Here is a 26,730-nt window from a genome sequence, read left to right as displayed (position 1 = left end):
AAAAAATGGAAAATGAGGAGATGCCTATTTATGGTCATTAACCTGTAGCATATGTTTGTTTTGGAATATTATTGTTCTGTGGGAAATAAGCAGGATGTTCTCCAAAAAAATCCCCAAACAACCTGGAAAGTCCTCCATGAATTTAAGCAAAGTGAAATTATATACAAAGTAATGACAATGTTCTGGAGTGATTCTAAGTAGTACAATCGTCCATGACTCTCTGAAGGATTTATGATGAAAAATTCTATCCATTGATGCTTTTTCTCTTTCTCTTTCCATCTCTCTCTTTTTTTAAACTTAATTTTTCTTGAGGATTTTTATTTTCATTAGGATAGGAGGTTTATATTTTCTTTCATAACTTGACTTTTATGAAAATATTTTGCATAACTTCACCTCTTATTTATCCACTTAAAGGTTGTTGTATTGAATACAATACTATAAAGCCAGTTTCTGCTAGACTTCATTCTAGTTTTTTTTCCAAAGTATTAATCACACATAAGGAGTTTGTATTTTTTGATTTATCAAATATTGGACTGCTCTGTTGCATTACTTCTACATCATGCGTCTTTCTGTTCCACAGATCTACATTTCTGTTTGTTTTTTTAAAACAAGTACCAAATAGCTTCAGTGACTGTTGCTTTATAATATAATTTGAAATCTAATTATGTTCTTCTACCTTCCCCTTTATTCCTGCAAAAAAAAATTTTTTTTTTCCATTATTTCTCTCGCAATTCTAGCTGGAGTTTCTTAATATTTGTGTATGTATCATGTGCACCCTGGCAATTTAGTTAAAAAAAAAAAAAGCCCATGGATCTTTCTCAAAATAATGTTTGTTATACATTCATAATTGAAAAAAATTATAAATTTCAAGTAGAAATTAATGAAAATAAAAATGTAATTTGTTTTCCCTATCTAATTTCACATGTATCCTGAAATATATCCTTGGACTTCTTTGGTGGGGGCTTAGTGGACCACGAGTTATAAAACTACCAGATCTTTTGTTCTTCCAAATGAATTTTGGTATTATTTTGTACTTAGTGTAGCACTAAATCTATAAATTAATTTAGATAGTGTAGAATTTCATTAAGTGTCAAGACAGATAACTAAATTTGCTTAATAACTGCTTCCATTTAAATTAAATAATTTTAGTACCTATAGCTGAACATTTTTTGGGGGGGCTTTAATTCAAAAGTTATTTATCACAGTTGTGGAAGAATGGGAAAAGATTTTCCCCCAGTTCATCAGGAAGGAGAAATTGATGGGGATTAAATTTTAAAATACATTAAAGGGGCAGCTAGGTGGCGCAGTTGATAGAGCACCAGCCCTGAATTCAGGAGGACCGGAATTCAAATTTGATCTCAGACACTTCCTAGCTGTGTGACCCTGAGCAAGTCACTTAACCCCAGCCCCGGGGAGGTGGGGGGGGGGGGGATACATTAAAATGTAATCTTCTATATAACCAAAAGAATAATTTAAAAAAGAGAGAGATTGGGAAAAATTATGGCAAATAAAAGCTTAACATCTAAAATATATGGTACATTCACATCGTGTTATTTTAGCATATCTTAACTATGAGAGGTAAATCTCTTAATTTGTCTTCCTTTATTTTCTGTGAGAGGACTTTTATTTACCAGTGATTCCCCAACATAGCTTTTCTGCCTCCTCCTCTCCTACCCACAACATGGGTTAGGTTTGGGTTCCTCTTTGGAAAAGAATTAGCTTTTCCTTAAAGGAGATAATACCTGATAGCGTACAACTTCCTCAAAGTAGCTTCCTAATCACTTTAAAGTATAAAAAGATCTCATCTGAATGCAATTAGGATTCTTCCGAGGTGGTAGATTTCTAAAGATCATGAATTACCATGTCCTTCACTACCTTTATTCTGATAATGAAGATAGATAGATATAGATATAGATATATGATTTCAAATACAGACAAGGGATACTAAGTCCAGAAAAGTTAAGTCCATTGCTTTGTTGTGTTACAGCAGTTATCCTCTTGTTAAATGGTTGATGATTTTTCCAATGCTTCATTTCACCCCAATATCAAGCCTGAACTAAGAGTGGCTAATGTTAGCCCTACCTCCTGTATCTTTCTACCCAGTCAATTCTAGTGGCTCCCTACTACCTCTAGAATCAAATATAATCTTTTTTTTGTTTTTCACTTGAAGTCCTTCACACCCTAGCTCTTTTTGTCCTTTCAGCCTTCTTAACACACTTCTCTGGTACAGCTACATTGTCCCACTTGATCTGCACACTCTCATTTCCTTTCCTTATTCCTTTGTAATTCATGTTTGATTTGCACTGTCTTTTTACCTTTGTTTCTTGGAACTCTTGATTTCTTTTTAGACCCTGTTAGGATTCTTACAAGGTGCTAAGTCACTGGAATGAATAGAGACAGGCTCCCTCTGCTGATATATCTTCTCACTAACTTACAGTATTAGAAAATTGCCATAAAGTACTGCGAATTCAAGTGACTTGCCCAGGATCATACAGTAAATATTTATCAGACCACACTGAACCCAGATCTTAGTCACCTAAGCTGTTAATCTGTTGTCATCTTCTCACTCATTCTAATAACTTGCCAAGTCTTGATTCTACCTTCACAATATCTCTTATACATGTGCCTTCTCTGAAACGACCCCCCACTCTGGGGCAGTCTACTGGGATCACCTCACACACCTGCACTATTGTAACTTCCCTGCTTAAATTCTCTCCCTGTTGTACTCTCTCCTCATTTGTCAAATTCACACACACACACACACACACCCACACACACATCCCTCCCAAGTTTAGTAAATTACAGCACCTCCTTGTTACTTTCAGGATTAAGGATAAAACCCTCTATCTTTCAAGAGCTTTTTGTAACTTGAGTCCTTTCTGCCTTCCATTCTTCTTACACCATACTCTTATGTATATTCAGTAACGGAGTGAAACTGGCCTCTTTGCTGTTTCTCACACATACCATTCCATTTCTTGGCTCTGGGCATTTTTATTGACTTCTCTCATATCAGATTTCTCTCCCTTATCTCCACCTTCTGTAAGAACCTCCTCCTTAATGCTAGTGCCTTCATTCTGTTTGTGATCTTCAGTTTCAGTCACACTGTTATTTGCATGTTGTCTTCCTCATTACATTGTGAGCTCCTAGAGGACAGGAACTATTTTTTTGTCTTTTTTTGTATCCCCAGTTCTTCATACATTGCCTATCATAATAGATGCTTAATAAATATTGACTTCTGCCTTTGAGTCTGATTTTTCTATCTAATATGTCACTTAGCCTTTTTTTGCTCCTTAATAAATGCTATTTATGAAGTCAACAAGCATTTATTAAGCCTGTACAATATGCCAGGCACTGTGCTAAGTGTTACAGATACAAAGGGGAAAAAACCAATCCTGATTTCTAGGAGTTAATATTCTAATGAAGGAAGTAACATGTAAGTAACTTAAGTATATACCTGCTACATTCTGTGTTGTAGAAGTACATCTGAAAGTGAAGGCTTTAGTAACTGGAAGGCCTGGGAAAGACCCTCTGAAAAAAGATGGAATTCGTGCCAAATTTTGAAGGAAGCTAGGGAAACTTGAGTTGGAGGTGTGGTGGTAAATCATTCAAAGTACAAAAGATAGCTAGTGCAAAATTACAGAGTTGCTGAATCGGAGTACATGGAGAGGAATAAAATATAAGAAGACTAGAAAGGTATATGAGAGGTCAGCTTATGAAGATCTTTAAATACTTAACTGAGGTATTATATTTAATCCCCAAAGCAAAAGAGCCACTGAGGTTTGACTGGGGGTTGACATAATCTGATCTATGCTTCTGAATAATCAGTTTGGCATTATGTGAAAGATCACTTAGGATGTATTGAGAGATTAATTAGAAGACTTGTCCAAGTAGGAATGCCCAAATGGAGAGTCATGGTTTCACAAGTGAAGAAAAGGGTTTATACAAGACAGATGTTGTAGAAAAAGAAATTGTAATATTTGGTAACTGATAATAGCACAGTGAGGAGTTGAGGATGACAAGTGACCTGAGTAATATGGATAGTGGTAGTAGTATAATAATAAGCAAGTTGGGAAGAGGAATAGTTTGAATAGGGAGAAGTGAAGTGCAGATAATGGGTTTTGTTTTGATTATATTAATTTTAAGGTAGCTACTGGCAGATGCAAAAGGCAGGACTGGAGGTCAGGAAAGAAAATGGGGCTGAATATTACATCTAGGAATTATTTGCATATATAGATGATTGAATCCATTGGAACTGGTGAAATCACCAAGATAGAATAGAAGCAGCAAAAATGAGGACCCAGATTGGAACCTTGGAACACTCATCAGTGAAAATAACATGCATAAGGAACAGCATAGATGAAAAACAACTAGGAATGAACAACATCACCAACACTCAAGAGATAGTATTCAATAGGGGAAAGTGACAATGTCATCATGATGCAGTAATGTCAAGAAGAATGAGGATTAAAAAGAGGCTGTTGGGTTTGGCAATTGAGAAAGAAATCATTGCTAGCTTTAGAAAAAAACAAAATGATAAAATTGAAAAACTATAGTATATGGGAGTTAGAAGAGCATGAGGATAAAAATGAATGCACTAAATGTATACTACTTTCTCAGGAAAGTGATCTGAAAAATAGTAATAGATCAAATGAGAATTTATTAAGGATAAGAGAGGTATGAGAGTATTATGGACATCAGAGAAGGAGTCCTAGTTAGGGAGAACTTAAAGATAGAAAAGAACATAGAAATGATCCATGAACTATAGTCTACTAGAGAAGATTGGTAAGGGATGGGATCAGTAACTTCCCTGGAGAGAAGTTGGTTTTGGCAAGAAGAAAGCCCCTCTTCACTGAAACTGAAGTGAAAGAGATAGGAAAAGGAATGATATCTGAGTGACATGAAATGAAGGAGAAATGGGGAACACTTAGTGAATACCCTCAGTTTGGGGAAGAAGTGTGAGGTGAGGTCCTCAGGTGAAAGAACTTTCCATTAATGATATTCCAGCATTCTGGGGAACAGTATTATTTCCAAACTCAGAAGCTTACCAGAATAGCAATGGGGCACTCTAATACATCAATGAGTGATGTATTAGAACACAACATTGGTGGGTAATATTAGTATTTACAAAGGGAAGGTGAATTTCAGTAGACAAAGCCCCCAAAGCTTTTGGAAATGTGCCTCATAATCTAATGTAATGTGAAATCTACTTTGGACCCACACTTCCAACTTCTGTTTGTGCCCTTTTAGATTTTTGGCATCTTTAAGAAGACCTGGTTCCTGATCCATCCCTGCCCTCAGGTTTGTATTTGTTTTCCTGATGTCTACCCCAGCTCCTTTTCCCTATAGAAGAGAGTGGTTTACCTGACTCAATAGTAGTAATTACCCATCTGTCCCATGTGTTTGCTGTAATTGCAAAAGATAACATATTCTTGCTTTTTCCTTTTCCAAACTAAACAGTGAACTAAACTTTAAAATAATTGACATTATGCCTCCATATAAAACCTAATTTTTTCAGATGGGTTTTTTTTTTTTTTTTTTTTTTTTTTTTTTTTTTTTTTTTAAGACAAATTTGAAACTTGCTTCATTGGTTTTGCTAGAAAAATTTAGGGGACATTCCATATTTTTCCATTCATTTAAAGATCATTTATAGTTCATTAATATTTGATACCCAAAAGAATACAGATACTGGAAATAAGATACAACTTGAAAAGTAATTGTTCTTATTCAGGGCTGTTGTTGCTCTAGCTTTCCATCTTAGAAATTGGTATAAAGGGCTATTAACAATGACATTATAAAGTTATAATTTGTCTTTTCACTTTGTAAGTCTTTTTGGGTTTGGAGAGGTTTGGGGGGGAGTTATTCTTTCCCCCCCTCCCCCCCAGGCAATTGGGTTAAGTGACTAGCCCAGGGTCACATAGCTAGGAAGTGAGAAGTGTTAAGTGTCTGCCTCACATTTGAACTAAGGTCCTCCTGACTTCAGGGCTGGTGCTGTATTCACTGCGCCACCTAGCTGCCACCACTTTATAAGTTTCAAAGAAAAAAATCGGGAACTAAAATTTTTGTGTATTTGTTATAATGTTACCTCAGAAGAATTAATAAAATGAAGTAACATTATATTTAGGGAAAGAGCAAAGGGGAAAAATTTTGTTCATGTCCCATAAGTTTTCTGGCCTTTAAGACTAGTATAATATTAATTTCCTGAATGAGAATGCTTTTAGGTCCAAAATAAGTAAAATCTACTATTCTATAGAATTTGAAAATGTTTTTCCTCTTAACAATATTTTTTCTCAAATCTGTCCACTTAAAGCCAGATATTCAGGCAAATAGTTTTTAGTTATCTGAAAAACTGAAGGAGTATTGACTTGCTCAAAATATATACAGTATTTCTGAGCTTTTCCCAGTCCTCTTTAATCTTTGTGACTTGCCTCTGAGATTGCCCCCAATCTATCATTCACATAATCGTGTGCATGTATGTGTCTGTGTGTTTGCCTGTGGGCGTGTCTGTCTTCCCATTGATCTGAGCTCTTATGAACTGTTTTTTTCTTCTTTGTATCCCTAGCATTTAGCACTTATATACTTAATAAATCCAAGTTGACTTAAGAATTTTGGGGGGTTTTTTTAAGTGAGGGAAAAATGATAGTGCTATGAACAGTGGATTCATTACCCAGTTCTACTACTTGTTTGACTTTGAGCAAGTCATCTTACTTTTCAAATCTCAGTTTGTTTCTTTCTTCATAAAGGGATTGAACTAGACAATTCTTGATTGTTCCCTTCTACCTTTATGATCCTAAAATAACCATTTTCAGTTTTTTAGGATTTTGATATATTACAGCGATTGTATTTTATAGCTTTGGAAACAAGAAGTACTTGGCCTATATCTTGAGTCCTAAAAAAGCAGAGGAGCTCTTAATGACAGTATGTATAGGTAGTAAAATGAACAAAATCAGCTTTTTTCCTTACCTTATTGACATAAAGTTGGATCATTTTGTAAATATATGCTAATGGAAGTTTGTGTTGAGAATTCACATTTTAAAGTTTAGCATATGTTAGAAAAGAGTATCCCTATATTTTTTTATCAAAAATTATTCATTTATTTGAAGAATTACTTTAATTCTCACATTTATAATAAAAAAGTCATGAGCTCTTAGTATCTAATTTAATTTTCAATTTAAAAATAAGATTAAGTTAGCACTTGATCTGATACTAAGTACAGATAGGTTATTTATTGGGGAGGAAAATAAAATTATCTGGAATTGCTTTAAAACATTTTCTACTACAAGTTTTGCATACTGTTTATCCTGTATTGTATTGATCAAAGTAGCTAAGTCTTTCACAATTGATTATCATTATAGCATTCCTGTTATTGTTTAGTGTTCTCTTAGTTTTGCTCACTTCACTTTGCATCAGTTTAATATTTCTTTCTGAAATCATCCCCTTCATTTTTTCATACAACAAAATAGTGTTACAGTATTCATATGCCACAACTTGTTCAGTCATACTCCAGTTGACAAATATCTCCTTAATTTTCAGTTTTTGCCACCAGAAAAAGAACTGCTATAAATATTTTCTTTTGTTTTTTGTTTTTTTATATATGGATCTTTTCCCTTTGAGTTTGATCTAGGAGCAGCATCCATTGCATCAAAGGGCACATGCATAGTTATAGAGGCCTTTGGATGTAGTTCCAAATTGTTGTCTAGAATAGTTAGAATAGTGCACAGTTCCACTAGCAGGGCATGAGTGTTTCAGTTATTCTACACCCTCTCTAGCATTTGCCATTTTCCTTTACTGTCATGTTAGCCAATCAAATAAGTATGATGAGCTGGAATAATTGTTTTAATTTTCATTTCTCTAATTATTAATGATTTAGAGCATTTTTTTTTTGTTTATTTTTTATTTTTTTTAATTCATTTTTCCAAAATATCCCCTCCCTCCCTCCACTCCCTCCCCTCCCCCCCCCCATGGCAGGTAATCCCATACATTTTACATGTGTTACAATATAACCTAGATACAATATATGTGTGTAAATATCATTTTCTTGTTGCACATTAATTATTAGCTTCCAAAGGTATAAGTAACCTGGGTAGATAGACAGTAGTGCTAACAATTTACATTCGCTTCCCAGTGTTCCTTCTCTGGGTGTAGTTATTTTTGTCCATCATTGATCAACTGGAAGTGAGTTGGATCTTCTTTTTGTTGAAGATTTCTACTTCCATCAGAATACATCCTCATACAGTATTGTTGTTGAAGTGTATAGTGATCTTCTGGTTCTGCTCATTTCACTCAGCAACAGTTGATTTAAGTCTCTCCAAGCCTCTCTGTATTCTTCCTGCTGATCATTTCTTACAGAGCAATAATATTCCATAACCTTCATATACCACAATTTACCCAACCATTCTCCAATTGATGGACATCCATTCAACTTCCAGTTTCTAACTACAACAAAAAGAGCTGCCACAAACATTTTGGCACATACAGGTCCCTTTCCACTCTTTAGTATTTCTTTGGGATATAATCCCAATAACAGCAATGCTGGGTCAAAGGGTATGCACAGTTTGACAACTTTTTGGGCATAGTTCCAAATTGTAGAGCATTTTTTTAACTGTTGATAGCTTTCATTCTATTTCAGATTGTTCATACCCTTTGAACATTTATTAATTAGGTAATGACATTTCTTTAAATTTGGTTTAGTTTCTATTTATTTGAGAAATGAAAACTTTATCAGAAATTTTGCTATAAAAGATTTTTTTTCTCCCAGTTCTCTGCTTTTGTTCTAATTTTGGCTTTGTTTGCGCACACACACACACACACAAAATTCTAATATTAAATAATCAGAATTATCGGTTTTAGTTTTAGGGAACCTGCCTATCTCTTATTTGGTCATGAATTCTTCCTGTAGTTATAGATGTGATAAGTTATTTCTTTCATGCTTCACTAATTGCTTATAATGTCATTCTTTGTCAGGTACTCACTGTGAGCTTATCTTGGTACACAGTGTGAGGTGTTAATCTAAACCTAGTTTCTGCCAGATTTTCCAGGTTTCCTACTAGTTTTGTTGCAAATTGAGTTCTTACCTCAAATAGTTGAATTCTTTGGATTTGTCAAACACAAAGTTACTATGCTTATTTGCTTCTGTGTATTGTATGCTCTTCTATCATTCTCTTCCACCAGTCAACTTCTTTCTTACCACTTACTTAGATCCATATATTTAGCGTTTGAATTTTTGACATTATAGAATTTTTCATTTGGCTTTAAAATTATTAATACTCTAAAATTGTCCCCCCAATTTTTTATTATTATTATTTTTTATGGCTAAGATTAAACATTGGAACTTTAGTTTAAGCAGAACATTTTATGGAAGAGAATGATGAGTTTTTCAGGATTGTCAATAGTAGTTTATAGCTGGAATCTACCTATGTCCCTTTCTAAGATTATTGTGGCCAAAGTATTTTCAAAAGTTTTCAACCCTTTGAGAATAAATATCTCTTTACTTTTTTATTCTTTCTTTCTTTTTCCCTCTTTTTCTTCTTTTTGAAACAGTTGGGGTTAAGTGACTTGTCCAGTCACAGAGCTAGAAAGTGTCAAGTGTCTGAGGCCAATTTGAACTCAGTTCCTTCTGATTCCAGAGCTAGTGCTCTATCTACTGCCCCTCCCTTTTTTTCCTTAACCATAGAGCATTTATTTTCCTTAGAATAAGAGGCACACATTCTACTGGGCTTATATCCCAAAGAGATCTTAAAGAAGGGAAAGGGACCCACGTGTGCAAAAATGTTTATGGCAGCCCTTTTTGTAGTGGCCAGAAACTGGAAACTGAGTGGATGACCATCAGTTGGAGAATGGCTAAATAAATTATGGTATATGAATATTATGGAATACTATTGTTCTATAAGAAACAAGCAGCAGGATGATTTCAGAGAGGCCTGGAGAGACTGACATGAACTGATGCTAAGTGAAATGAGCAGAACCAGATCATTATAGATGGCAACAACAAGACTATATGAGGATCAATTCGGAGACATGGCTCTCTTCAACAATGAGATGATTCAGACCAGTTCCAATTGTTCAGTGATGAAGAAGAGTCCTGGGGGTAGAGGAGAGCATGGTCTTTCTTGCATTAGAAGTCAGAAGCAGGAAAAGAATCTTTAGAAAAATAGTAAATGTAGAAAATAAAGAATGATGCAAGCCTGATGGATATTGCATAGTCACAAGTATCCCCTGAACGTCATCCCTACCCACATGCACTTCTGCCTTTTTAGCTTTGTGTTATTTAATGATACACACAGCTTGCCTATACCTTCTCATCACCAGGCAAATATAAAATGTGAATAGGCCTTATTAAATAATTCTTTTGCCAGAATGACAGCTTAAAAGGCATCTCATCTTATATGGATAAATCATATAAAATCTTAACCTGAATTGAAAAGTATACAAAAGTTGCTTAGTTTTTTCTTGATTAATTAGAAATCAAATGAATTATTTGTGCCTTTTCTAGGTCTTCTACATTTTTATCTAGTTAAAACAATTCCTGCTACCAGCTTTTTAGCTAATCCCTATTCTTTCACACTACTCTGAAATGTAAGAGGTAGGAGAGAGTTAAAAATTTATATGAATTCTTTGTACCCCTTTAACATAAAGAGTTTTAGTTGAAAAGTCCAGAATTTATGATTTTTCAGGCAGTAGTTAGTCTTTCTTACCATTTTTTCCTAATTTCCCCCTTTTTGTTTGCACTATTAAAATGGAAATATGTCATTATTCAAAATAAGAAAAATTTTAGTAAATTTCCCTACTCCTCAAAAAAGACCTACCAAAATTTTACTCAAATTTTAAAAATTTTTCCCAAAGAAATTTAGAAATCATAATGCCTTCAAGATCATCTTTTTATCCCAACATTGTTATTTAATGTGAAGAACATGAGACATAAAAAGTTAAGACAAGAAAACTTACATACTATGACATACATTCTAAGAATTCGTTTTTTGAAATGTCATGTTTATTTGCCTTGATAAAAGCCTTTATAAAACTTTTCATTAACCCACAAATGAAAATAAATTATAAATTAGGGGACAGAAAAAACATTGAAAAGATAGGTATTCTCCAGTCCCTAAATTTCTAGGAGCTTTCCCAAGTATTAGAAATTATAAAATAACCTCCAGCCAAAGCATTAGTTTAACCTTTTCAAGTCATTTAAGGGAAGTAGCAGAAATAATATTTCACAAAGTGGAAAATTATAAGGAAAAGTGGAGGGAAAGAAAGCAATGAGATATAATTATAAATTATATTTTCATTTTATAATAAATATTTGCAGATCCAAATGAACAAATATTTGTGTACCTACTATGTACAAGGCTCTTTTTGAAGCTTTGCCTAGAGAAGAAGGGACATAAGGTTCTGGTGGGTGAGATATGACACAAAAACTTAAACTTATATATCAAAAGAGCTAAAAACAAGAATTCAAGATGTCCCTCTCAAGGTTAATAGTAACTTAAAGTGATATACCTCTTTATAATTTGCAAATATATGTTCCCTCATTTGATTCTGACAGTAACCTATCAGTCAAACAAATATTTATTTAGAATCTACTATGTGCCAGACAAAAAAGATAAAGAGTAAATAAAGAGATAAAGTAAAGAATAAAACCATCACTAAATGGCAAAATTATATTATAATAGGAACTACAACAAATATATGTAGAGTTTGTTCCTCTAATATTTAATTAGTGGCTACTATGAGACTTTATGCTGGACACAGGAGATGTATCTCCTGTGAAAAATGACAGTCTTTGATCCATGAGTGTAATCCTTTTAAAATAGTTACTTATACTAAAGAGATTGCCGAATGGGTAAATTGCCTACTTCCATGTATAATTGATAAAGGGCAGGTTAGCATAGAACTTCATGTGCTCTCTGATTTGACTCCTAGAACATTGAAACAGAACACTTATTTGAGTTTTATATGTATCACTCACAGAGTAGTTGATAAATGTATTTAAGTATTGGAGAAAATATATGTATATAAGTGACTAAAATACAAATGATAATATGATTAAGTGCATAGAAGAAATGATAGCCTCAGCTTCAAGGATTTCATAAGAAATAATGATTCATAAAACAGACAGAATTATATGTAATGATATATGGCACACTCAAGCTGAGAGTGCAGTAACTCAACTCAGAGGAAGTATTTGCTAATAGCTTCTTATATTTAGCACATTTTCTCTTTTTAGAAATGACTTTTACATCTTCAGTTCTGCTGAATTGTACCTCTAAAAAGAATTAAAGGTGTTAGAAAAACCAAATAATATAGTTGAGCAGAAACTGTTTTCATGTGTTTGTGCTTTTAGGTTTTTGAAGTACTTTCTATATAACCTTGTTAAGTAATTATGAATTATTTTATTAATTACATTGGCTTGATTTGTTTTTGAGATAATCATCAGTATAAAATAGTAGATCTAAAGAACAGAGAAAGAACACAATGTTGTGATATCATTGAAAAAACCAAAAACTTGTAATCAAGGTTGGGTTTTGAGCCTCAGCCTTACCATGAACAGCTGTGAGATCTTGGCAACTTCCTTCTGTTTTCCTATGATTTTAAAAAAGTGTTTTAGTAGTCATTTTTTGGTCACCACTATTACTAGTCCTCCTCTTTAACTTCCTTTAATTAAAAACTGAAAGGGGGATTTGGTAGAAACAACCCTTCAAACAAATAAGCAAAACTAACATAGTGATTGTATGGATGTGTTTTTTCTGCATTTTAAATCTATCACTTCTCTCTTAGGATGTGAATAACATTCTTAATCCTAATTCCTCTGGAGTCATTGGTCATTGTGTTTATAAGAGTTCGTTAAGTCTTTCAGAATTGTTTTTACTTAGTGTTTTTAGCCTTGTAAAACTTGTTTTTCCAGATTCTGCTCACTAAACTTGGCATTGGTATCATACTACAAAGATTTCTTTGAAGTAATCTATCAATAAAGTAAGTTCATATACCATAGTTATTTAATCCATTCCCTGTCTAATGGTCACCACTACTCCCCCAGACCTTTTTTGTACAGATCTATTCTCACTTTTACTTCAGTTCTTCTTTAAATTTCTCAATCATTATTTAGTCTAGTATGAATCCTTCTCCATGTTTATATGCTAGTCTTCTGGTGCACCTTAATTATAGCTAAGTTCTTCCTTATCCAGTGTATTGCTTTTTATTTCCTCTTTTAAAACTAACAAAATAGAACAAAACTATACCCAGGCCCTCATTTCAAGGATTCTATGATCTTTGAAGAATGGAGTTTTGAAGGGGCTCTTTATATTCTCCCTCAAATTAAAGAGATTAGAATGTAAGCCTTTCATTAATTCCTTTGTTTTTCCCCCCCTGTAGTTTTCCAAGATAGATATTTCTTGGTTGTGAGCCTTTTTCTTTTCGCTTTTGTCTTGTTTGTATATTCTAAGATTTCCTTCAGTATTATAATCGTAGTCTTGTACTATAATTTTGATAGTGGTTCTTGATACTTGAACTTTTTTTTCCTGACTTTATACAATTTTATTCTTTGAACTAGAACCGCTGGATTTTGTCCCTGCTGTTCCTGGGCATTTTCAATTTGGAATTTCTTTAATACAGTGACTTATGGTGGAGTCTTTCTATTTTTACTTTGCTTCTGTTTCCCATAGATATGGGCAGATTTTTTTTAATAGCTTTTTATTTAAAAGACATATGCATGGGTAATTTTTCAGCATTGACCATTGCAAAACATTTTGTTCCAACTTTTTCCCTCTTACTCCCCACCCCTTCCCTCTGATGGCAGGTTGACCAATACATGTTAAATATATTAAAGTATAAGTTAAATACAATATAAGTATACTTGTCCATACAGTTATTTTGCTGTACAAAAAGAATCGGACTTTGAATTAGTGTACAATTACCCTGTGAAGGAAATAAAAAATGTAGGTGGACAAAAATAGATGGATTGGGAATTCTATGTAGCTGGTTCAGTTCATTACTGCTCTATTGGAACTGATTTGGTTCATCTCATTGTTGAAAATGGCCACATCCATCAGAATTGATCATCATACAGTATTGTTGTTGAAGTATACAACGATCTCCTAGTCCTGCTCACTTCCCTCAGCATCAGTTCATGTCAGTCTCTCCAGGCCTTTCTGAAATCATCTTGCTGGTCATTTCTTACAGAACAATAATATTCCATAGCATTCATATACCACAATTTATTCAGCCATTCTCCAGTTGATGGGCATCCACTTAGTTTCCAGTTTCTGACCACTACAAAGAGGGCTGCCACAAACATTCTTGCACATACAGGTCCCTTTCCCTTCTTTAAGATCTCTTTGGGGTATAAGCTGAGTAGTAACACTGCTGGGTCAAAGGGTATAGCATCCAAATTTTTAAGAGAAGTTAAGTCAGTTACAGGAGAAAATAGATAGCAAAATTAATAGTTTTGTCTTCCCTTTTGTTATCATTGTCCCTTTCATCCTAATAGTCTCTTTTGATACTTTCCCCCCCCTAATATAGCTGTAAACTTTTGTTGTAGAGCTTATTTGTTACCAGTATCAACATATTCTAGATTTAACAGTTTTTTAAAGTTTTATACATAGTGAATATTTAATATTTGCTAAATGAATAAAAGACAAAGCAAATAAATGAACCAAAATCAGTACCATTTGGGTGAAAGGAGAGAAATCCTTTGATATGTAAGAAGATGAAAAATCTGCTTTTCCACAAAGCATTACTATTTAAATGATTTTACTTCCAATTTTGTAACTGCCTGAGTTAAATTTTTTTTAATAGTTTTTATTTACCAGATATATGCATGGGTAATTTTACAACATTGACAATTGTCAAACCTTTTGTTCTAATTTTTCCCCTCCTTCCCCCCTCCCAGATGGCAGGTTGACTAATACATGTTAAATATGTTAAATTATAAATTAAATTTAATATATGTATACATGTCCAAACATTTGTTTTGCTGTGCAAAAAGAATCGGACTTTGAAATAGTGTACAATTAGCCTGTGAAGGAAATTCAAAATGCAGGCGGACAAAATTGGAGGGATTGGGAATTTTATGTAGTGGTTCATAGTCATCTCCTAGAGTTCTTTTGGTGGTTGTAGCTGGTTCCATTCTAGACATTCTTAAAGAACTGTGGCACACTTCTATTCGTCCTGAGTTATCTGAGAAGTTCCATATTCTCTGTTGCATAAGCCTCAATAGAAGTTCCATAACCTATTCATTTCTAAATCTTAACCTGCCAGTTCCCAACCTCAATTGATAATCTTCCTAAGAATATTGGTATTTAGAAAGGCTATATAGTAGACAGACTTTGGTCTTTGGACCCAGAAAATCTGGGTTTAAATTCTAGCTCTGCTATTCACTCCCTACATGGCCTTATGTTATTTAAAAGAATTAGGCCTTGGGTTTCTTGATCCCTAAAGTGAAGATGTTGGACTAGATGATCTCTAGCTCTAAATTTTGATCCTCTGATTTGATATATTCTCTCTTAGCTCACCTCCTTCACATCTGAAAACTTCTGTTTTCTTCTTATGCCTATCCCTTTTAACATCTTTGCTTTCTCTTTGTCTCCTACAAGCTCTTTCACTTTTTACTACAAAAGAGTATATTCTCACATTCTTCCTTTACTCTCCCAAAACAAAAATAATAAAACAAAAAATTCCCTGAAGTAACTGTTTTGTCTCAGCCAAAATGCACTCAGCTTGTTTAAGGAGATAACCTAAACTTGTTTGCCTAGCTTATATCATTCTCTCTGTTCTTTCAACTCTAATCCCTTTATCACTGGGATGATAAAGCCTTTTTAAAATGCTTGCTGTCTATTAAAATGAGGACTCATTCTTTAAATCTGGTTCAAATTCTATGTCTATCATGAAGCTCAAATTTTCCCCTTAATAGAACTTGACCTTACTTTCTTATGGTACTTTATGTCACACTTTATTTTTTATTATATTTTATTTGTTCCATAAAGTATCTTTCCTGCATAGCAAACTTGTGGATACTAATTACATCTTAATGATTTTAAATCTTTCTCATTCCTAGTAGCAAGTAGTTTTCAAATAGTAGGAACTCAGTCATATTTTGCTGAATAAATGAAATTCTATTTGTCATACTGCCATTTCTGGGTTACTAGGTTACTTGTATTCCTGAAAAGTAATTGTGATGCATTTCTCATGTCTACAATGTCTACAAACATTGACCGAATTCTGTTTCTCACAAACCTTTCATTTTTCTTTTTCAAATTTTGAATACAGCCAGAAAGTAGTAAGACATTCTTTTATATTTGGAATTATGGGGGAAAGGGCAAGGAATCCTTTTTATGTATATTACAAGATTTCCTCTGACAAAGATATAATGTGAAATTTTGCGTGTGTGGTGTAAGTTAAAAAAAAGTTTTGAATTAATTCAACATATGTAGAGATACTGTGGTGTGAAATATGCAAAGCTTTAGTGAATTTTTTTTTTTTTTTTTTTTTTTTTTTTTTTTTTGTGGGAATTGAGAATTCTTGGAGGGAGAAGCCCAGTTTTATGTCTAATCCAACTTGCCTCCATTCTATAGACAGCTCCCTCAATACTTTGCCTCAGTCTTGCATGCTATGTGTATTCATTTTGGTTCAGCCTGTATTCAATAGAGCAGTTACACTCAGCTAGACACTAGGAATAAAAAAACAAAAAAAAGGAAAGATCCTCGCCCTAGTATGGTATAAACCAAATGTACAAATAAAATATATACAGAAAGTAATTGTGAGTGGAAGTCTGGGGAAGTATGCAGGTCTGAGAATTAAACAATTGGAAGGATCAGGAATCTCCGGGGAATTAGAGATTTTGAGATAAAATGGATAGAGGCTGATTAAGTTAACATTTAAGAAGACCTGAATTCAAATCAAATCTCAGATACTTACTGTACAATTTAAGGTAAGTAGTTTAACTTCTGCCTGCTTCATTTTAATTAACCATAAAATTAGGGATAATAATAGCACCTGCCTCCTAAAGCTAAGAAGATCAAATCAAGCAATATTAAAACACTCAGTTCAGTACCTTTCATATAGTTAGCACTTAACACATGCTTGTTTTCTTCCTTCTTCCTTCAATAGGCAGATGTGAGAAGAATATTCCAAGCATGGAGGATAGCCTGTAAAAGGCACTAACTATATTAGGAGAATGGGTATCATATGCAAGGAATAGCAAATAGACCGACTTGGATAGATCATGGAAGGAAGTAATGTGTAATCAGCCTAAAGATGAATTGGAGTTAAGATTGTAAATAACTTGAATTGCCAGAGGAGTTTTCATTTTATCTTTGAATCAGTAGAGAAGCTACTGAAGCTTTTTGAGCAAAGAAATGACAAAGATCTGTGCTTTGGGAATATCAATTTGGCAGCTGTTTGAAAAATGGATGAGGAAGGACAAGGAGATCAATTAGGTGGCTAATGAAATAGTCTAGGCAAGAAATGAGATAACTTGAAATAAAATGTGATGCCATGTGAGTGGAAAGAAATGAATATAAAAGGTGATCAAAGGTAGACTCAACAAAATGTTGAAACTGAATTATAGATTGAATGAAGAGAAATAAAGTATAAGAAGATGGGAACGGTAGGAAGAACCAGCTTATAAAAAACTTTAAATGCCCAATAGTGGACTTTATATTTGATCTTGGAAGTAATAGATAGTTACTGAAATTTATTGAGTAGTAGGGTGACATTGTTGTTTGTCCTTTCTCCTAGAAAAGGAAGAGTGAAATGGGAAGATTATTTTGACATTTTGACTCTACCCTAGTAGAGGCTATTATGAATGGAGATAAGGAAGCATATACTAGGAATCTCGTGAAGGTAGAAATGAAAAAATGTGACAACAGACTGACTATATAGGGTAAGTGAGAGGCCGATTTTGCAAACCTGAGTGACTTTGAAAGTTGTAATATTTAAAAAGTTGTGAAAAGAGAGTAAATGAATATGAATCCAGTTTTGATCATATTAAGTTTGAAATATCTTCCTGGCTAAGTCAGAGAAATGTTCATTGAACTTCTGAGAAAAGATAAGATCACTTAGCAAGGTAATGTAGAATGACAAAATTAGAAGGCCCAAGACTGATTCTTAGAAGATAACCATGATTTTGAGTATAACATCAGTAAAGATATAACAAAGGAAAATTGGAAAGAGAATTAGAATTAGTGTCTCATGAAGAAAGGATATTATATTACTATGTGCCAAGACTGGTTAAGTGCTAAGGATACCAATATAGGCAAAAAGAAACTTGAAAAGAGAAAAAGGAATGAAGGCATGGTCAGGAGGAATATGATTTCAAGGTCCAGAAAAAGTCCAGAATAGGGCCAGCAGTGGAATGAAAGCAATCTAGGTTGGTTCCCTTCACAAAATGGAGGCTTCAGGCCACCAATAGGAGAAAGGAAGCAAGCCTTGCGAAGAGAACATTCCAAGGTGAGAACCGCAATAAGGGTGTAATTTTGAAGTCCAGAGAAAGAAACAGGAATGAAGCAGGGGAAAACTAGAAGGGAGAGGCTGTTTAGGAAAAGAAGGCAGTCAATAGTATCAAGGTGTCAGAAGAGTCATGAATTAAGAGAAGGCCATTGGGATATAGCAGTCATCCTCATGATATGGGTAGAAGGCCAAACCTGAAACAGTATTCTGGAAGTTCAGTTTCAAAATTAATTTTAAAAAAAAAAAAAAGATATAAAATGTTTAGTAGTTCAAAAAGGAAGCTTACTTAGCCATAGCATGAAAAGATACTTAATAGTGATACTAGCATTTGATTTGGTTAGGCAAATCCTCCTTAATCTCCAAATAGAAATGTATCTGATTAGCAGAGCAGAATATGGCAAATGACAATTCTGAAATATCTGCCAAATCTGAAGGGCACTCTGTACTTGGTTTGGTCTTTTTTATATCCTTAGGCAACAGGAATCTTCCTCAACTTCTGCCTAGCTTTATTTTGAGCCTAAACTTTAAGCCCATCAAGTCTTGGAGCCAGCTTCCTTGTGTTTTGGGGAAAGAATTAGCCTTAATATTCTCTAAACTCACCAGTATATTTAGATGGATATAAGTATGCAACATTGTATCATAGCCCTTAGTTTAAAGTGAGAAAAGTTTGTTCAAATTCTGACTGACATTTACTAGCTATGTAAGCATCGACTACTCATTTAATTTCTTTGAGTATTAGTTTCCTTATTTTTAAAATGGGAATAATAGCTTTCCACAAAAATTTGTAATTATATGTATATGTAATCAGCTTTTGTGATTGTTAATTTACTTCAACTCCATGGGCATTTATTAATGGCCTATTATGTGCCAGGAACTGTGTCAGTGAGGTTACAAAAGCAATAGTCCTAGCCCTCAAAATACTTATAATCTATTATGGGGAAATAGCATATGTTAAAATATATACATTAAACAAAAAGTAAATTTGAAACAGCATTGACAACTGCAGGAATTCTCCCATGAGAGCTGGTACTTGGACTGAACCTTGAGAGGAGCCAAGGATTCTAAGTGGTGGCGTTAAGAAGGGAAAGAAGATGATCATCATCATTATTTGCAACTAATTAGATATGAATAGCAAAAGAAAAATTGAAAATAATTCTAGAAATAGCAACATGGGTACTGAGGGAAATAGTAGTCCTATCAAGAAAAATGCATTCTATTTCCCAGGAATAGCATCCCTTTGAGACAAATCACCTTAATAACTTAGAAGAATATAAATATCTAAGTACTCCTAATTTAAAATATACATATATAATGTTATGTATATTTATGTAAAGTGGGGATAATTATATAATTATTAAGCATTATAAATATATGCTGTTGATAGTCTCTAAAATCCTATTTAGATGTCATGTGGAATAGACCGCAGGTTCTTGACAGCTATCCAACCAACTCTGGAAAGGCTTTGGAGACAAGACTTATTAATTCTATGAAGAGCATCCTAGCTAAATTAGAGAGGCTCAAATTTCTGCGTCTAACTAACTTCAAAGAGCAGCTGACTGCCCAAACATAGAGTTTTTGTAATCTTTCTCTGGAAGAAGCATCTGCATCAGTAAAATCATAGGTTTTAAAAGCATAGGATTTCTTATAGAACATCTGTAACACAAAGAGTTCAGAAGTTCAAAATTCCCTCTTGAATATTGTTTACTTTCCTGAATTCTTCTAATAAAAAGCCTAAAGACATAAATGAAGAATTATTTTAAACATAAATGTGTATATGAAAATCTATTATTAATACTTAAATTTTATTTATGGCTAGAAATTCTTAAGCATTTTCCTTATTGCTTGGAATTATAATGTTTTCAGTTGGGGGGCCATAGGACTTTAGGGAACATTTTTCTATACAGCCGTATAAATTTTTATTTATTTATTTATTTTTAGATCAAGTAAAATTTTTTCCTGAAATTTCAAATGCATCCATACAAGTTTAACTCATTACTCTTTCACTAACTTAACATTCATTTGTTTTGTAACTTTAAAAAATGCAGTTAGCAACAACTTATCACTTTGATTTACTTATATATTTGTTTTTAGCTTCTAGGCCTTTTCTATATTATAATGCTGTAACTATACTATAAATTATATACACATAATTTGTTCCCAAGTACAGGTACTTGCAACTTTATGCATTTTTTCCAGCAAATGTTTATATTTTCTCTCAAGTGCAATTTTAAATATACTTTTGTAAAAATGAATGTAATGCTTTTTGTTTGATTTTAAGAAATGGATGAAAAGAGACTTTTGGATCCAGGGTTGAAGGCTCAAAATGGATTGTGGGATTGTCCTCTGAAGAGCCAGCAGGTGAAATGCCTGAGTGACTGAAGAAAATGGGTGCTAATGCATCTAACTATCCCCATTCGTGTTCCCCAAGGGTAGGGGGAAATTCACAGGCCCAACAAACATTTATAGGTAACTTCATCAATTTTTTCTAACAGTGTTCTTTAGTGAATTTAGTAGAACTGTTTTTAGCAGAGACTAATAGATGAGGTTTGAATATTTTAAAAAGTCTTCTTGATTGTTTTGTTTTGTTTTTTCAAGAATGAGGTTTCTTTGGTCTGTATAATTTTTACACTAACTAGACTGCTACAGCATAGCTGGCCGTTCATTTTGATTATTTTCACTGCAATTGCAAGTCATCATTGCCACATTTATACTGTGAAAATCTCTGTTAATGGTTAAAATGGTATAAATAAACTTGGTTATGTTATCTACATATACATGACCCCACAAATGAACTCTTTACTAGTTGCACATTGTAGAGCTGTTTAAATTTTAAATTTAAAATATAATCAGGATCCTTGAAAGTCAACCCAATAGTATCTGCCCACAGATTAGGAAATATGTTGATTTATTGAATAAAAGATATCACTACTGCCTTACAAAAGAGGTAGAAAGTGAATTATACATTCTCCCCCCAAAAAAATACCACTGTGCTACTACTAAATCCAAAATTGGTTTCCTTTTTAAAATTTAAAAAAAAAAAATTTTTGCTTTTAAGGAATTTGAATTCTATTATGAAAGATAATCGAAAAGTCTATTGAAAAGAAAGAGGAAGACAGTTTTCATTAATTATTCATTTTCTGCTTTAGGAACATCATCCTATTCTCATCAAGGCTATGGATGCGAATCAAAATTATATAGTCTTGACCATGGCCATGAGAAGCCACAAGACAAGAAAAAGAAAACTTCTGGCCTTGCCACCCTCAAGAAGAAATTTATTAAACGTCGGAAATCCAGTCGCTCTGCTGACCACGCTAAGCAGATGCGAGAACTCCTATCAGGGTGGGATGTAAGAGATGTCAATGCATTAGTAGAGGAATATGAGGGAACGTCAGCCTTAAAGGAGCTTTCTCTGCAAGCCAGCTTGGCCCGTCCAGAAGCTCGAACACTGCAAAAAGATATGGCTGATCTTTATGAGTACAAGTATTGTACAGATGTAGACTTAATATTTCAAGAAACTTGCTTTCCTGTACACCGGGCCATTTTAGCAGCAAGGTGTCCATTCTTTAAGACCCTGCTTTCTTCCTCCCCAGAGTATGGAGCAGAGATAATAATGGACATCAATACAGCAGGTATAGATATGCCCATGTTCTCTGCCTTGTTACACTATCTCTACACAGGAGAATTTGGAGTAGAGGACTCAAGATTTCAGAATGTCGATATTCTAGTGCAGCTCACCGAAGAATTTGGAACACCGAATTCCCTTGATGTAGATATGCGTGGACTGTTTGATTATATGTGTTACTATGATGTGGTCCTCAGTTTTTCGTCAGACTCTGAACTAGTTGAAGCTTTTGTTGGAAATCAGAACTGTTTAGATGAAGAACTTAGAGCTCACAAGGCTGTTATTTCAGCACGGTCCCCATTTTTTCGAAATTTATTACAAAGGAGGATACGGACTGGTGAAGAAATTACAGACCGAACGTTGCGGACTCCCACTAGAATTATACTAGATGAGTCCATCATACCAAAAAAATATGCTAAAGTTATTTTAAACTGTATGTATACTGATGTAGTTGACCTCTCAGTTTTGCACTGCAGCCCTTCTGTGGGGAGTCTGAGTGAAGTTCAGGCTCTGGTAGCAGGAAAGCCAAATTTGACTAGGGCTGAAGAAGCAATGGAACTTTATCACATAGCACTGTTCTTGGAATTTAACATGCTTGCACAAGGTATGAAATATTTAATTTTCCATAAATATTCCTTGAAATAAGGATTTGTGGCAGACTCAGTAGTTCCATGTGTTTTTCTTTCTTATTTAGATATTGAACTCTATAGTTCAGGAAATTGTTTGGGACATACTTGTCTGGTCATCTATTATTGACTGTCATCTGAAGTAGTCTGAAGGCTGAGTGGGGCGCTAGGTACACTTTCTAAAGTGTCAGTTACTAAGCAGTGGGGAATATTTAGCTTCAAAAGAAAGCTGAAGTACAGCATATCCAGAGATCCAAAAACTTGTTATAGTACTTCTTGAACATGTCTGTGGCCCTTACCTGTTTATATTTTAAGCTAAATCATTACTTAATGTATCTTTTTAAGGGAATATCTTGATCCAGTCTAGTGTTACAGATTAATTTATAATAATTAGAACCAATCTAACCTAAAGTTTAAACTTAATTTTCAAAAAAAATTATCTTGTTGATTAAGTATTTATTTGAACACCTGCTATGGACAAAGGGCCATACTAGAAGTATCCGCCATCTTTTATCTATACCAAAAGGATTTTGAATGAAAGTTTATGATATGTTGTTAAAATTTTTAGTTCTATATATGAATAGATGAAGGAAAATAAAAACTTGATGCCATTCCATAGAACTTAGAGTGTCTTGAATTTCAAAAAAGATTAGATATATGTCCTTAACCATGTAGTATTTGGAAAAGTTGAAAACCGCTCTAGTTGACATCTGTGGGAGAGCACTAAAGAAGCAGAGGTTTAAATAAGATCAAATTTGCCATCATAAATTTAAGAGATTATAAATAAATTTTGTGGTAAGATTGGTAATGAAAGGACATTATTAAAATTAGGCTATTTTGAGTTCTTAAATAGGAATAATCATATTATGCTGACAAGTTATTATGCACGAACAAAATTGAGATGAAATGCCCTAAATAGGAACTAGGAGCAGTGGTTGGCAGTTGTTGACAGGCTAATTTTGTCTCCATAAGAGTAAGCATTTCTAACAACTACAAATTGTTTAGAAGCTAGGTATAACATATGAGATCTTCTATAAATAATGAGTCTTCAAGCAGACGGACAATGACTTCTTATCAGGCATTTTTGGATATGGGATTCCTCTTGTAAGTATGTTGGATTATATTGTTCTCCAGAGTCATTTCCAGCTCTGATGTTATATGATATCAGTAACACTAGGAAAAAAGTTATCCCCCTTAAAAGGACTTAAAATTTTGAAAAAATAAAAGTAGATAAGCAAGTTTGTTCATGGATAGGCTTAAAATATAAGTATTTTAATTTTCATTATTATTATTAGCTTTAAAAGTAACATTTTTTTTTTTAACTTTCCACAATTTATGTGATATTTTGAAGTTTCCTGAAATTAAAGCTTTATCAGTACTGAAATGTTTCTATTTCAGAGGAATATAGAACAGTATTTTTTTTAATTCTTCAGCAAAAAGTTACTTCAGTAGATTCTACCATAAAATAAAATTGGGAATCACAGGCACAGTAAGAAAACTTGGTTTCTATCATTATCAGAAAGATAAAAGTATTAAATTTCTAGAGTCTTTCAGATAAATAAAAGAGTAAAACCAAAATATTTTTACATTTACAATTTGCTATTTTCAAAAATGAGAAAAAGTCTCAAATTACAATAATATTTAAAATAAAATTGTAACTTAGCTACAGCACTTGGTAAATGTTTTGACCAAGGACCCTTGATAATTCCTTTATTTAATAATTCCTTTATTTTCTTTATATATATATATGTATATTATTTTCATTTATAATTTTATTATTTATTTATTATTTTATTATATTTATATGTGTTTTATTTATTGTATTTATATTTTTATATTATTTTTCCTTTATTTATTTAATAATTCCTTTATTTTCTTTTTGTTTCAACTGGGGTATTTAATGTCTTAGCATATAGCAAACTAAGATATAACACTAATGGATAGTCTTAAAATCTTGACTGCTATTTCAACAATTTCGGGTGTTTCTGTTTTGTACACATATCTTCCAATTTTCTTTATTGTATATGTAATATAATTCCCATGGACTGCTGCTTTTTTTATTTGAGGTGGGGGTTTTTTGTTTTTGTTTTTTTAAGGATAGGTAGTTGTCATTTGTTTTTTTCTTTACCCTTCATCATTATCACCCTCCCCTTTTAACTCCCCAATAGCTGTGATGATTTTTTACAACATGCAAAAAACTTATTCTTGATTTCCCCACACCCCCCCTGGGGAAAATACCAAATCATAGGACATTTACTTAAGCTGTCTGTGAAAACTCACTAGTATGTTTTCACATTTTCTTAAAGTAGATTAAATAACAAGTACATTTAAAAGATGTGTAATAGAATGAAAAGCTTGATTTTACAAGACTTTTAAGTTCCATCTTTTATGTAAGATTTTACATACTTTACATTTTACATGCAACAGTTTTAAAGATATTCATCTGATAGTATCATAAAAGTGAAAATTTTTTTAATGATGAATTTTACTGAAATTTTTTTTTTTCACTATTACAAGATTTGCTGAATGAAAAATGGTAGTTATTCAGTCAAAAGCTTTTTTCTTCCTTTGGATTACCTTTTAATATTTTGAGAAACTGAATTGTTTCTTTCTGATATCCTTTCCCTAAACATACCAATATGATCCATTTTAAGAAAATAGATGTATTAAACATTAGATCACCTTAACTAAGTAAGCTGCAGTGGTTGGGGAGTGAGAGAGCCATCACAAAAGTGCTAAAATACCCAGCTCTGCAGAGGAAGCACCAGAATATCAACTATGCGTGTATGTGTGTGTATTCTGATGTAAAGTATTTTATATTACTTTTATTTATTTATATGTATTTATCATAAATGTCACTCATTTTTATATTTTATTTAATGTAAGCTTTGGTATTAGGTAAAATTATTTCCTTTATCTTTTTTCATTTGTTTTTCTCTAAAATGAGAAATAACAGAGTATAGAAAGGTGGCCTTAGAACTAGAAAGCCTTTAATCCAATCCTCACTTCTGACATATACTGACTGTATGATACTGGGCAAATCAGTTAACTTCTCAAGATTCCAAACTCATGCGTCCCAAATATTTTTGACCATTCTCCCTAATATAAGCATGTTTATTTTAAAATTACTTACATGGACTACATGAATAGAACTATCAACTTTGGGAGTCAAGAAGACCTGCCTTCAAGTAACTAAATAGCTCTGTGGCATACAGGTCATTTATCCTCTCTCTGCCTCAATATTCTCATCTGTAAAATGAAGATAGTATTAAATCTAAAATCCCTCAGAATTGTTTTGGAGATAAATAAGATCACTTTGTAGATCCTAAATCACTATATAACTGTTAGCTATTAGCCATGTTATTATAAGAGAATTTTGTCATTATATTAGATCTATTTTCCCTCTTAACTATAAATCCCTTTTATTAAGGTATACTCAAAACACTAAGGCATTAAAGCAATATAGAGTATAGAAACTATACTCTGAGTTAGTGAAACTAACTCAGTAAAATACTTTTAAAAATAACTACTCTAGAGCCTAGAAGCTTACATTCTCAGGAACAGCAGATTTGCAGAATCAGCAATTCATTGTGTTTTAAGTCAAACAGAAGATTCCACACTTTCTTCTGATTAACTTAAACACAATGTTTTGCTGATTCTGCAAATCATTGGTTTGTTGTGCCTATGAGAATGTAAACAATATTTTTCTAAATGGATATGAATTTAATTTATTTTTAGGCATGCATTGAAAGTTTCATGACTTTATCATTATCATTGGGAGCATTCCTACTGCCAATATGGATCCCAGCCCGCCCCACCCCCCACCCCCCCTTTGGTCTTAGGAGATCTTAAGAAATTGCTATAGCCAAAAAAAAAATTTCATTGCCAAATGGTCAACTTACAGAATTAGATTTTCTGATACTAGCCACCCTGCTTCTTGAATGACAGACATTTGGCTGTGCTTTAGTCAAATTCAAGCCTTTCTACAAATATGACCAAACCTGTCAACTTTTGACCACCTAGTGTGGCGACTGCGTTAGGACC

At 33.2% G+C, this 26,730-nt stretch overlaps 1 protein-coding gene across 11 annotated transcripts in view; it reads left to right on the top strand.

Moving 5' to 3' along the window:
• Nucleotides 1–26,730, top strand: part of BTBD7 (BTB domain containing 7) — an 81,971-nt gene that overhangs the window by 8,974 nt on the left and 46,267 nt on the right. Inside the window, exons 1-5 of one of the 11 annotated variants that reach the window (XM_074289678.1) lie at nt 867–2,494; nt 5,248–5,298; nt 17,728–17,872; nt 20,717–20,904; nt 21,585–22,664. In XM_074289678.1, coding sequence (XP_074145779.1) covers nt 20,823–20,904; nt 21,585–22,664 — 1,162 coding nt within the window. In that variant the 5' untranslated portion in view covers nt 867–2,494; nt 5,248–5,298; nt 17,728–17,872; nt 20,717–20,822. Of the gene's footprint in view, nt 1–866; nt 2,495–5,247; nt 5,299–12,898; nt 12,967–17,727; nt 17,873–20,716; nt 20,905–21,584; nt 22,665–26,730 lie in introns of those variants that run through there. The other 10 variants (XR_012486437.1, XM_074289676.1, XM_074289668.1 and 7 more) reach the window with 10 other exon arrangements.

The sequence above is a fragment of the Sminthopsis crassicaudata genome, chromosome 2 (genome assembly GCF_048593235.1).
Source record: "Sminthopsis crassicaudata isolate SCR6 chromosome 2, ASM4859323v1, whole genome shotgun sequence".
In the NCBI taxonomy this organism is placed as follows: Eukaryota; Metazoa; Chordata; class Mammalia; order Dasyuromorphia; family Dasyuridae; genus Sminthopsis; species Sminthopsis crassicaudata.
Note: the sequence above shows the minus strand (reverse complement) of the source record. Positions and strands in the feature narration are given on the sequence as shown.